At 39.7% G+C, this 12,813-nt stretch overlaps 1 protein-coding gene and 1 long non-coding RNA gene across 7 annotated transcripts in view; one reads left to right on the plus strand and one right to left on the minus strand.

Moving 5' to 3' along the window:
* Positions 1–4,272: 4,272 nt before the first annotated feature.
* Positions 4,273–12,813, plus strand: part of si:ch211-216b21.2 (heparan sulfate glucosamine 3-O-sulfotransferase 3A1) — a 39,398-nt gene continuing 30,857 nt past the window's right edge. The window contains exon 1 of the mRNA XM_058794356.1: positions 4,273–5,239. Within this exon, the coding sequence (XP_058650339.1) occupies positions 4,668–5,239 (572 nt within the window). The 5' untranslated portion in view covers positions 4,273–4,667. The remainder of the gene's footprint in view (positions 5,240–12,813) is intronic.
* Positions 8,695–12,813, minus strand: part of LOC131551413 (uncharacterized) — a 37,835-nt gene continuing 33,716 nt past the window's right edge. For all 6 annotated transcript variants that reach the window (XR_009273761.1, XR_009273760.1, XR_009273758.1 and 3 more), the window contains one exon: positions 8,695–9,600. This is a non-coding gene — a long non-coding RNA (uncharacterized LOC131551413). The remainder of the gene's footprint in view (positions 9,601–12,813) is intronic.

Consider the following 12,813-nt stretch of genomic DNA (forward strand, 5'->3'; position numbering starts at 1 on the left):
CAAAATATTTTATTACCTTCTATATTTTAGTTTTTGTTTGCTGGGAATCTGGTTTTTAGGCTTGATTAGAGCTCCTCTGACATGTTTTCTCCTTTTGAGTTTTCCCACACTTTTCTTTCCCTCTTTTTTTGACATTTATGACATCTATTTGAGATACTGTTACAAATAATAATAGCAAATACAACAAACAGCACACCTTTTATATCAATATGTCAAACAGAGGATCAGCGAGTCAAGACGAGTGCCAAAAAGCAGTTATTTCTACATCCAGCTGTCATGACTGTCAAAGGCTCATGCAAAAAGTCGAAGGCAGGGTTTCCATACTCTATCAAATTAAGGAAGATGAACTGTTTTTGGAATGGATGCAGGTAATGTGTACTCAGGTGGCTAAACTGAACGGCAACATTCCCTACAACAGTTTAAGCACTAACCCAGAGGTTTCGACATGATGGGATAAACCGGGTGCAAAACCAGAACTAATTTTATCATCTATCCCTCAGGTGCCTCAGATGGAACCTTGGACAGTCATACTGTAGAAGAGAAAAATGAATAAAAACCTTTGTTACACACAGTGCTCCCCCACCTCATCAATAACCTCTTGTACACTTGGAAACAGGTACGAGTGCACATCATAACAGGTTTCACCTACGCAGAAGCTTAGAATCAGAGAACCTGTCAATCAGGAGATATTAGAATGGAGTGTGCCATCATTTGCGGTATTTTCATTTACATTCCCACACAGAGAAGAATAACATCTGGCTTGGCTCAAAATAATTTGTGAGGAATGTAGTAAATCCAAGAGCTGGAATAGTTTAAATTATTCTCTGCTGAGTCACCATAAATTGCCAAGTGATACAAATGATAAGCTTTTACGAAAAAATAAATAAATAAATTACTAATAAATTCTATAGAATCTAATTGACTGAGAATCTGGCTGGCATTTATTTTTTATTTTTTTTAAATACTAATTTTTCATCTTTTATTTACATATATTTTTATATTCCATCAAAACATGACTCACCTTTAAATTCATGAAGAGACACTTTTTCTTGTAAAGGGGAGTCAAACATTTGTGTTGCTTTTTAATGAACGGTTACTCTTTGGCCTTTAATGAGCTGCAAGAGTTTGTTTAGGTTTCTACACTTCTGATATCACATATGCTTCTGGTCCCACAGCAGAGCATAACAGGGAGGTCGGGAACACGGCTGACATTTGTTTATGTAAGAAAGCAATCCATCTAATGACTGAGTCATCTTCTCAAAGGGCCTCTCGTAGAGGAGAGCTGAGATGAGAGTCACACAGGGAGGTTGCGAGACTCATCTCCAAAGCCAGGCCCATTAGTATGATCAATGTGAAAGAGAGAGAGAGAAAGAGACAGTCTGACCAGAGCATTGTATTAGAGTGATATACACAGGAAATGTAACAAGTTTCCATATCATTTCTATCGGCTGGAATCTCTATTTTGTGGACTGGATTTGTGGAAGTCATGTATCACGTTTCCATAAGTCCATTTGAAGCATTTAAGTATCTTCTCATATTTTTCAAACTATATTATTTGTGTTATACATGCAATAGTCATTCTCTATGGATGACCCCCATGCATCTCTTGTCTCTCTCACTCAATATTGCCTATCAAACCTTCTCCAAGTTGGGTTGAGTCTTGCTGCCTCTTAGAGGTAGGAATGTGTGACACACACACACTAAATCACACACACAGTTAATCACATTTGCACTTAATTAGGAATTCAAAATCTGATTAATGAACACTGTCACACTTTTTCTCTAAATCTATTTTACATTAAGGGTCTATTGTTGGCACTCATAAAGGTATAAAATTTGATGTAAATAAGCCTCGGGCGGTTCTTTGCAATCAATCTTCATCTAAACATTTAAGCAGCATTTCAAATCTGACTCTTAATTTGACTAAGAGCATGATTTATTTGCATTTCCACGGTTGTGAATGAAAATCCTTCCTCTGCAGTACCGGAAAAACACTTTAGTTGCACGGCTGAACCTCAGATGTGTTTATGTATCTAAATACATTTCCTAACTATTTGCTTAGACTTTGGATGCATAAATCCTCTCAGCCAATCCTGTACTAAATGCAGGAAAAGTAAAAGTTATATTCAAATATATCATATAAAGCACACTAATCTATCTATATGTCCAACTATCTATCTGGACATCATGAAATCAGAGTTTTACTGGACAGTTACCTCACATGCCCTTCTGATTCTATGACTGAACTGCATTACCTGCCCTGTATTTTTCCAATAGCACTGGCCGTAAAGATGTCTCTCCCATGCTGAGATGTCCCAAATCCACACATAAAGCTGTCCAGAGAAAACTACAGCAAGCTTTTCACTGCAACAAACCATGAGAGCTCAGGATTCACATTTCTGATGCATAAGAAGTCTTCTCGTCTACTTGAGGTAATGCTTGCTGACCATAAAAACATTGAGATCCTATTAACAAAAACAAGGAAAAGAACGATAACAGCTGTTCATCTCATGAAAAAACTGTATTTTGATTTCAAAATGGACATATCTAAACTCTCTAAACAAATGACAGCAGATACTTGCAATTATTTGTTGTAAATACTTGAGCCTGTTTTATAATTCAATACACTCTAAGTATCCAGAGGAAATATAACAGAGATAAAATATAGTTTTCTATTATTTGTATATATGCTCTTACATTTTTGATTCAAACCAAATGCGCTATATAATTACGCTCTGAGATTTCCTCTTCTGTGTTACTCAAGAGAACAAAAAAACCACATACTTCTACAAAAGTTGCAGTAACAAAACTGCATGGACAAACCCAAAAATACATAAACACTGGCACGATATTGTGCAATGAAGTTCTCTCAGCCTGCGTTTTAAATTTCAGTGGACTGGCCTGTCCACTCAGAAACAGCGTTTCCGCACATTCCTTTATCATGAAACCGATAATGGTGGTGCAAAAACATTTGACCCAGGGGGCATCGCAGGGGGATGGCCCGGCTATGGTTGTTGCCTCTTCTTTCTCCCGGGATGGCCGAAAAGGCCAGGGTGTGATTTGTTAAATGCAAGTCAGCCTTTGCATTGTGTCCTCATCACGGGGACATCTGGCACAAGCAAGCCGGTGTTTTGACTGAGGTCTCCATCTCTATTCTGAAGCAGTGGGCTGTACTGCATTGAAACACTCCTTTGGCTTTCTCATGGTAATGCTGCAAACTACAGGAGCAGATGTGAAACATTTGGTTCTGTTCTTGTTCACTTGTAAAGAAATAATGTGCTGCTTTTACTTTCATTTCACCATGCTGTGTTCTTCTCCTTATTAAAAAAGGAAAGAGAATACGGTAACAACAGGGGGGAAAAATGACGGCCGTCCTTGGTGGCCTGAAGTGCGCTGAGGTCCGAGTGTAATCAGAGTTGGAAGAATGACGGATTAAGGGAAAAGCAAAAGAAAAGCCAAATGTTCTGTCAGTGATGTATCTGTTAGGACATAAAGGATAAATAGTGGTGAAAACTGATGGAATGAACACCAGCTTTTTTCTCTCTCTCTTATCCATCCGCACAAATGATGAAGTGCACACACCCTGTAGATTTGGAGATAATGTTTATAGATTTAGTCATGCAGTAATGCATGTCTGAAATAATCTTATTAAACCATTACTGTGACTGTGTAAACACACACTTGCACAAGAGATCAAACAACGTATCAGTTTCATACTAAAATTTTCCTCTATCCAATGGCTTATCGTATGTTTAGCATTAGCTTCAAATTCTATATAATATTTCTGAACAAAATGACAAAGCATTTTGACCTTACTTTAGTAAGGGATTTACTGCAAAATATTGTTTACAATCTTAACAACAATATTATAACGTTGATTGGAGAGGCATTTGAGTCTTAGCAGTGTCATTACTTTTTAATTTATTTGGTGAATATGGTGATTATTATGAATCTACAAACCATGTCTTGATTTCTCTACAACCACCTTGCGTAAACTACAAACCTGCATTTGTTCGGCTGTGGCCACGGGCGTTGAATGTGACATTTGCTTTGAACACGAGCGTGACCGTTCCCTTGCAGAAACTGACAGGTGGGCGGAGTCTGCCCTGCCCAACCTGCATCCTATTGGTTACTGGCATGCAAATTACATGCGCTCGGGAAAGGTTTGTGGAACCTGATTGGACCGCGACATGTCAGTCACTTCAGGTGACGTCATTCTGAAGTTAGATACAAGGCACACACGTGTGAGCTACTAGTGCTATGAAAGTTTATCAGAATTTCACAAATCACTTGAAGCAAACGCTGGATTAAAAAAAAAAAAAAAGAAAGAAATTTTGCTTATTTTTGAATTTTGGACTAATTAAATGGGCTCCTTTTTTCGCTATACATTTGGGTTGAAAACAAACTATTTAATAAATAATCCAAATGATCTCCTCTAACATAGTAATTTAAAATTCGCACTAAACTAATTCTCAGACTAGTAACTGTTTACATAAGGACAAGGAGCTTTACATATGCGCAAGGATTTTTGGAGAGCGGCGCGTGCGAACTCTAATCCACCTTTGATGCTCTCAAGCTCCAAACTCTGCCTTATTTTTTGATGGCAAGACTGAATAATGCCAGTCTAGCATGGCTGTCTCTCCAACTCATGCCACCCGTGGACCGACATGGCATTTAGCCGCGTCTTTCCGGACCCTCCGTCCAAGAGCATCTTTAAGACCTTCGCGGTCATGTTGCTGTCTATACTCGCGTCTTTATACTTTCTCCACTGCCTCACGGAGCGATGCGGGACCTGTATACGCACAGAGAGAAGGGACGCCGGTCCGGTGGAGAGATTTTACGCCTCGAAACTTAAAGACTTCGAGTCGCTGAGGAGAAAGAGACTTCTTCAGAAATGGACCGTGATGAGGCACCACAGCTCGATCCACCGCCTCGAAAGTGTCCGTGAAGAGGATTTACCTGTTATTGATGCTGACAGACGCGTTTTCCAGGCGCACGTAAAGATGTCAAACTCTTTGGATGTAGATTTGGAGACGGGAGAATCGTATTTTGATACAGGTAAACTGAGTGCGTTAGGTGAGGGCAGTAAGAAGCTGCCTCAGGCGATCATCATCGGCGTGAAAAAAGGGGGGACGCGCGCCTTGCTGGAGTTTCTGCGCGTGCATCCAGATATTCGCGCGGTCGGAGCCGAGCCGCATTTCTTCGACCGTAACTATGACAACGGAATGGACTGGTACAGGTAAGTTACATTTCCATTATGATGATGTGCCTAGTTTACACAACAGCTTGAAAAGACATGCGTTATTGTTATTAGATATCTAATAAATAAGTAAATAAATATTTTTTTTCTCTGGTGACCTTGGAGAAGAAATATCAACATTATCAAAATCTATTGTCTTTTACAGCTGAAGTAATGCAATAATGTATTATTGTATAAAATAATAATATTATTAATAATAATTTATTAGTAGGTATTATTTCATTTTGCTGTATGGAAGGTCAAGTGATTAAAATAAATAAATAAATCAAATAAAAACGAACAGTACACACAAGCCAAATCTAAAAGTTAGCCTACTCTGTAAATATAGTGTTAGAATAATATATATTTGATAAGATTGATAATAAAAAGAAAAGAAAAACTATTTGTGGAGTTAGTAAATTATTACAAAACATGCAAATAAAAAAATGCAAATAAAACCATCCCTTTTGATTGAATAATAATGTATTAACAGTATTAACATTAATAATTGAAATGCTTCACATTAATTGCTGTAGATTTTTCCTAAGTAATTGGTAGATCAGATAAAAAGTGTAAAAACAGCCCAGATCTCATTTGCTCATTTTCTAAAACATACAAATCTAATCCTCCTTTGGAAAGTATCTCTTGAACTTTTTGGTAATTTGAATTGCAGAAAATTAAAGGGAGAACACAAGCTAAAAAGTATCCTCACAATATTACATAATCCACATAGCTGTTTAAGGTCAATGTTTTTGTTTTCCCATTAAATATAATAAAGAAATTTTAAAAAAGTGCAAGAAGCTATTTTTCATTCACTAGAAGATTAAGAAAAAAAATCCTTTAGAAGATAGATATGTATTGCCATCAAACTATTTACTTTTTTTTTTTTTACTACTTTTTATAATTGTTTTAAGATTTTATTAACTTTTTAGCTTTGAAGATTTAATGATAAAATCTATGAAACTGAGTCTATGGAAGTATGACACTGAATGAAAGTGTATTTTGTGGTATTTTTCACACGCACTTACAAAAGAATATAAGAAAAACGTTTTTAGCGTATTTTTGTTGTGCTTTTAGTTTCTGCATCTATATGGTGGGTGATTGTGTGTGCGTGTGTGGGGTTCATTCACATATCTTCAGGCTGCTGTTAGAGTTTAACAGCAGCTTGTCTTTTGCTGCTCAGAGTAATGGGGCATATCAGACATCACAGCTCTGTTATTAAGAGGGATTACGGTCATAATGAAAGGTTACCTGTCGGTCTCCGCAGGTATATTTCACCACCAGATTTAGTTAACATACTGGGTCATGCAAAAGTGCAAAGGCAAACTTCTCCTAATGCTATCTTTCCCACCCCTCTCTTCCCCTCTGATAGATTTCCGGACTTTATTTTACAGAAAATATAGATAAAAAGAAACACAGAAATTGTTTAAAAACACTTCCTCCCTTTATCAACGTGCAGTCTCTCTTTTCAGCATCACTCTTTCACACCATTCTATTCATTCTTTGTGCTCTGTTATATCCATGAGGATCCCATCCATCCAAAAGAGTTGCCAGGATTCTTGGGAATGCGACAAGGCTCGAAAAACAGGCCTGATAGTCGTAAACCCCCCATCTTTTAGAAAGGAAGACCCTTAATTTAAAATGACACAAGAAAACTTGAATAACAGCATGTGCCATATTACTCATCCATTTACAGTATGTTTGCATGTACTGTGTGCTTTTTTTAAACACTGCAGCAAATGTGTTTAAAAAGTGCGGCCCATCAGGTAAAATGAACAAAAAGTGATAGGAATAACTAAACTAGCAGAAAATGTTAAGAAGCGTGATTTACTTGAGCTAAAACACAACTGTGGACGGGTGTCAGCTTTCTACAAGACAGGAAAAAATAAAGAAATAAACTAAGCGGCCAATGTTTTTCTCTCACTCTCTTTTCTCAAACGAGCTGAAAGACATTTCCTGAATATATGCACAAGGCGTGACAGTTTGATGGATCTGTGCAAATGTCTTAAAAATAAAGAAAACAAACATTAAATTACTTTTGCGGCATAAATTCTCACCCTTTGTCAAACCCTCTGGGAATAATTGCGTTTCTCCCGACCGCTGAAGTTATGAATGGGCTCTGTTTTTTTTTTCTCTCCCTGCACTAATCACTGTGTCCAATTTGCTGGAATTATGTGACTCTTTTCAGGCTAGGCTGTGAATGTTTAAACACAGAGACTTCCATCTGCAGGGATGAAGGTCCTTTGTGTGTCGTAATGGCTGATACGGAGACTGTGAAGGAATCACACAACTTTGCTTCTCTGTGGGAATGTGAGACGTGTGTGTGTTTTGTCAATTAAGTTGCTCGTGTCCAGTTGGTCGTATTGGTGGCGCAAAAAGTCTGAAGAAAAATCTGAAAATCAAGATGTGCTGAGCATTTTCTATACTGTTTTCAGCAGTTTGTCAAAGAACTACGTGAAAAAGTAATTGTAATGTTGCCAGACTGCATCTGTTCTACAAATATCAGTGTTGTGGTTGCTTGTCAAAACATTACTCACCCATCTGCAGTCAACATCGCAACAGTGAAATCAGACACACAACCAGAACATCTGTGAGAGGTAAAACACGAAGTATTAGATTATATAATATTATGAAAAGCAGTCTTTTTCTTTGGGCTACCAAAGAACCCCTTTTTTTAAATTATTGACAGTTCATCGGCTCACTGTCAGCTAAAACAAAACGTTCTTCTGTCTTGTGTTGAGACGATGCCACTTAAACCCCAATGCTTTTGTTATGGAAATCTGTTCTGTGAGTTTAAAAAGAGATAATTTAAAAGGCTCGATGTAATGGGAGGTCTTTGCTTAAATGAGAGTCTGTTACAATCAAAGCTTCTAAAATGACCCTTCCAGAAACCTGTTGTGTCCAGGGGTGTGTTTTATTGATTAAATGGCTAGTTGTGCTACATCTCAGAATTGGACCGTCATCCGTCTTAAAATCATGAGGACTTTACCATTGGTCTCCAATACCTGACTTATCGAGTAGATACTGTATTCCATAATTCCCAGTTGTGGAAGAGGAGACACTTTAAAGAGTGTGTGTGTAATATAGTAAACTTTCCAGTCACAACTTACCTTAGTCTACCATTCAAATGTTAGGTTGGTTGGTAAGATTTTTCAGATGTTTTTGAAAGAAGTCTCTTATGCTCACCAAGGCTGTATTTATTTGACCAAACAAACAGTAATATTGTGAAATATATTGTTAAAATTTAAATTAAGTTTGCTGTTTGAATATATTTTAATATGTAATGTATTCATGTGATGGCACAGCTGAATTTGTATTTTTCTGCAGTCAATTTTTATCAATGTTGAAAATATTTGTTATTTATTTTATTTTTTTGATGGAAACTGAACCCTTTGTGAAACAGAAAATAACATAAGAGTAACATAATATAAAAGTATTTTGATAAATTCAATACATCCTTTCTAAATAAATATTTTATTTTTTTGCACGGTAGTACATTTATTAAGCTTTACAATGTACTGACAACTAATGCAGGGCCCAAAACCATATGAACAATTACACCACATTCAAAGCGTGGAACATCTCCAAATAAAGTTGTGATACAACATCTTTGAAATATTATTTTGTTTTTGGTATTGCACTAATAGTCATACACACTGAATTAGTTTTGTTCATACATTATTTGGGCCACTTTACTTGTGGTAAATTGCATACTTCCTTTTAATTATAGCATTGTTTTATATGCAAGGAAATTAAGTAATTACACATCTGGAGAGCCTGTGCGCTTATGTTTCTTTGCACTCTTCCCCCTTGGTAGCCCCTGCGGTGAGGGCTTCTCTCAAGTGGATTCGAGGAACGCATATCAAAGCGTAGCCACTCAAACTACATTAAAACCTCTTTAAAATTCAAGCTAGAAAATGTGGAAAATATCCTAGGCCTCACATCTGAAGAAATTTCTTTAGGACTTCTCATTTTTCTCCTTAAACTATCCTAAGCTGAAGTTTGCATTGTGCAAATAACTAGTTAGCAAAAGCTCCAAATGTCTCTGAACATTAATAGTATTCAAAGCAACAGAGTTTGACTTGTAAAGCTGGTTTGTGTTTAAGTGGGAAGGCTCTAAAACACGCATCTGTTTGGAGCTAGAAGACGCATCTCTCATCACAGGTGTTGTAGAGAAGGTTTTGGAGGACCTGTGGAGAGGCTAGCTGGCCATTTGGCAGAGGGTAGTGTGAACTCCGTTGGAATAAGGGGAATGTTCTTGAGCGATGCATGGCACAGACCCCGTTTCTTGTACACAGAACATGGTGTTCGCTTCACACTGGCAGACGCAGCCTGTGGTTTATAGTGCAGTGGCAAAGTTCCTGGGAAAATAAAACCCCTGTGTTAGTGGAAATACGGACAGATTCACATGAGTACAGTAAATACTGACAGTCAGTAACATCTACATTTGCATTCAACATGCTATTTCACATTTGGTCTGGTGGAGTATTTCAAAGAGTTGTTGTCTGAATCCAGCATGATCTCATTAGCATTCATATGTAAAGGTTTATTAAAAAAAAAAAAAAAAAAACTTTATTGGCACTTTATTGGTGCCTATGCTTCCGCGGAGAACCTTTAACATCCATAGAACCTTTCTATAAAAGGTTATTTATAGTAGAAAATGGATCTTCAGATTATTAAAGTATTAAAGAAAATAAAAATTATTTAAAAGAACTGTTAATAATAATAATGTTAATAATAATAATAATAATAATAATAATAATTAGTAATCTATAATATAGGTCAAATACCAATATGCTACTACTAATACAACCCGAATTCCGGAAATTTTTGGACGTTTTTTTAAATTTGAGATTATGAGTTTCTGGAGTTTTGGTGTTGGAATTTGGTCCCATTCTTGCCTGATATAGGTTTCCAGCTGCTGAAGAGTTTGTGGTCAGCTTTTTTCCCCCCTGAAATAGACGTTGTCTGGAGGGGAGCATATGTTGCTCTAAAACCTTTATATACCTTTCAGCATTCATAGTGCCTTCCAAAACATGCAAGCTGCCCATACCGTATGCACTTATGCATCCCCATACTATCAGAGATGCTGGCTTTTGAACTGAATGCTGATAACACGCTGGAAGGTCTCCCTCCTCTTTAGCCCGGAGGACACGGCATCCGTGATTTCCAACAAGAATGTCAAATTTGGACTCGTCTGACCATAGAACACTTTTCCACTTTGAAACAGTCCATTTTAAATGAGCCTGGGCCCACAGGACACGACGGCGCTTCTGGACCATGTTCACATTTGGCTTCCTTTTTGCATGATAGAGCTTTAGTTGGCATCTGCAGATGGCACGGCGGATTGTGTTTACCGACAGTGGTTTCTGGAAGTATTCCTGTGCCCATTTAGTAATGTCAATGACAGAATCATGCTGATGAGTGATGCAGTGTCATCTGAGGGCCCGAAGACCACGGGTATCCAACAAAGGTCTTAGGCCTTGTCCCTTACGCACAGAGATTTCTCCATTTTCTCTGAATCTTTTGATGATATTATGCACTATAGATGATGAGCTTTACAAAGCCTTTGCAATTTGACGTTGAGGAACGTTGTTTTTACAGTATTCCACAATCTTTTTAAGCACTCTTTCACAGATTGGAGAGCCTCTGCCCATCTTTACTTCTGAGAGAATCTGCCTCTCTAAGACATGCCTTTTATAGATAATCATGTTGCAGACCTGATGTCAATTAACTTAATTAGTTGCTAGATGTTCTCCCATCTGAATCTTTCCAAAATTACTTGCCTTTTCAGCCCTTTGTTACCCTGTGCCAACTTTGAGACCTGTAGCAGGCATCAAATTTGAAATGAGCTCATTTAGTGGATCAAAGTGTAAAATTTCTCCATTTAAACATTTGTTATGTTCTCTATGTTCTATTGTGAATAAAATATTGGCTCATGTGATTTGAAAGTATTTTAGTTCCTCTTGAGGAACTCGAGCTGCATCGGAAAACGCTAGGGGAATTTCTTCAGCGATACCATGCTCTGAATCATATGTGTAATCAGTCCAAATGATGGGCGAGACGTCACAGGTGGGTGACGTAACGACCAGGAAGCTAAAAATCAACCGGCGTTAGTTTTTCTGTCATTCAGCAAAGCTCTGTGTGTGTGTGTCATTCCCAATCTATGTGCTGTGAGTCTTATTTACTGTTGTTTGTCAAGTTACAAGTCCAGCAAGTCCACCCTCTCTTTGAGGAGGGAGCCTTCACCAGCGTTCCTCGCGGGGCTGGCCCCGCTTTTACCGAGGCAGAGTGGCGGCTGCATTCGTGGGAATCGCAGATGGATCAGGTGGAGGGAATGAAGACGGGCGAGCCACTATCTTCTTCCTTTCCCATCAGATACAGCGCCCGCTCTCTGGGATCGGAAGCCCGCCCAGAGGTTTCTTCCCCTCGGAGAGAGGGCTCGATGCTCCGCCTGTCTTCCTCCGAGGTGGTGGACGTGGAGGACGTCAATGAGCAGATGGAAGTTCAGCATCGAGATGTCGTTCTCGCTCACACGAAAGAGCTGGGGTTAAGACTTAACCCCAGAAAAGTGTGCTTTCTCCAGTACAGAGAACCACTTATCTGGGCGTGGTGTTGGATTCGACCACGATGCAGGCACGTATGTCCCCTGCTCGGATCATGTCGATCCTCACGGCAGTCAAGAGAGTGAGAGAATGCCGGTCACTCACTGTCAAGCAGTTCCAGAGACTACTGGGTCTGATGGCAGCTGCGTCCAATGTGATAACTTTTGGCCTGCTGTACATGGGACCCCTACAGTGGTGGCTCAAGACCAAGGGGTTCTCCCTGAGGGGAAACCCACTCCGCATACAAGGTCACGCGGCGATGCCTACGTGCCTTAGACATGTGGAGGAAACCTTGGTTCTTGTCTTAGGACCCAGTGCTGGGAGCTCCTTGTCGCCGCGTAACGCTAGCGACGGACGCATTCCTCACCGGTTGGGGAGCGGTCATGAGTGGCCACCCTGCCCGTGGTCTGTGGAGCGGTCACCATCTCACGCGGCACATCAACTGCCTGGAGATGCTGGCCGTGTTTCGCCACTTCCTCCCGGACCTAAGAGATCACCGTGTGCTGGTACGCACCGACAACACAGCGGCGGTCTCTTACATCAACCACCAGGGAGGTCTGTGTTCGCGCCCCCTTTACAGGCTCCACTGGGGCTGGATGCCTTGGTACAGACTTGGCTGAGGCTTAGACTGTACACCTTTTTCCCCCGATCGCTCTTCTCCCGGGAGTTCTGAAGAGAGTGCGCCGGCACAGGGTTCGTCTGCTGCTAGTAGCCCCATTCTGGCCGGGCCGAGTATGGTTCTCAGACCTGATTTCTCTCCTCGACGGCTCTCCATGGGAGATTCCTGTCAGAAGGGATCTCCTCTAACAGGCGGAGGGCATGGTCCTTCACCCCCGCCCGGAGTTGTGGAAGCTGTGGGTGTGGCCCCTCAGGGGGAAACTGTACGCCCTGAAGTGGAGACTCTTCACTTCATGGTGCAGAGACCGCCAGCTCGACCCAGTTAACTGCCCGATTGGTATAGTGCTAGAG

The sequence above is a fragment of the Onychostoma macrolepis genome, chromosome 12 (genome assembly GCF_012432095.1).
Source record: "Onychostoma macrolepis isolate SWU-2019 chromosome 12, ASM1243209v1, whole genome shotgun sequence".
NCBI lineage: Eukaryota > Metazoa > Chordata > Actinopteri > Cypriniformes > Cyprinidae > Onychostoma > Onychostoma macrolepis.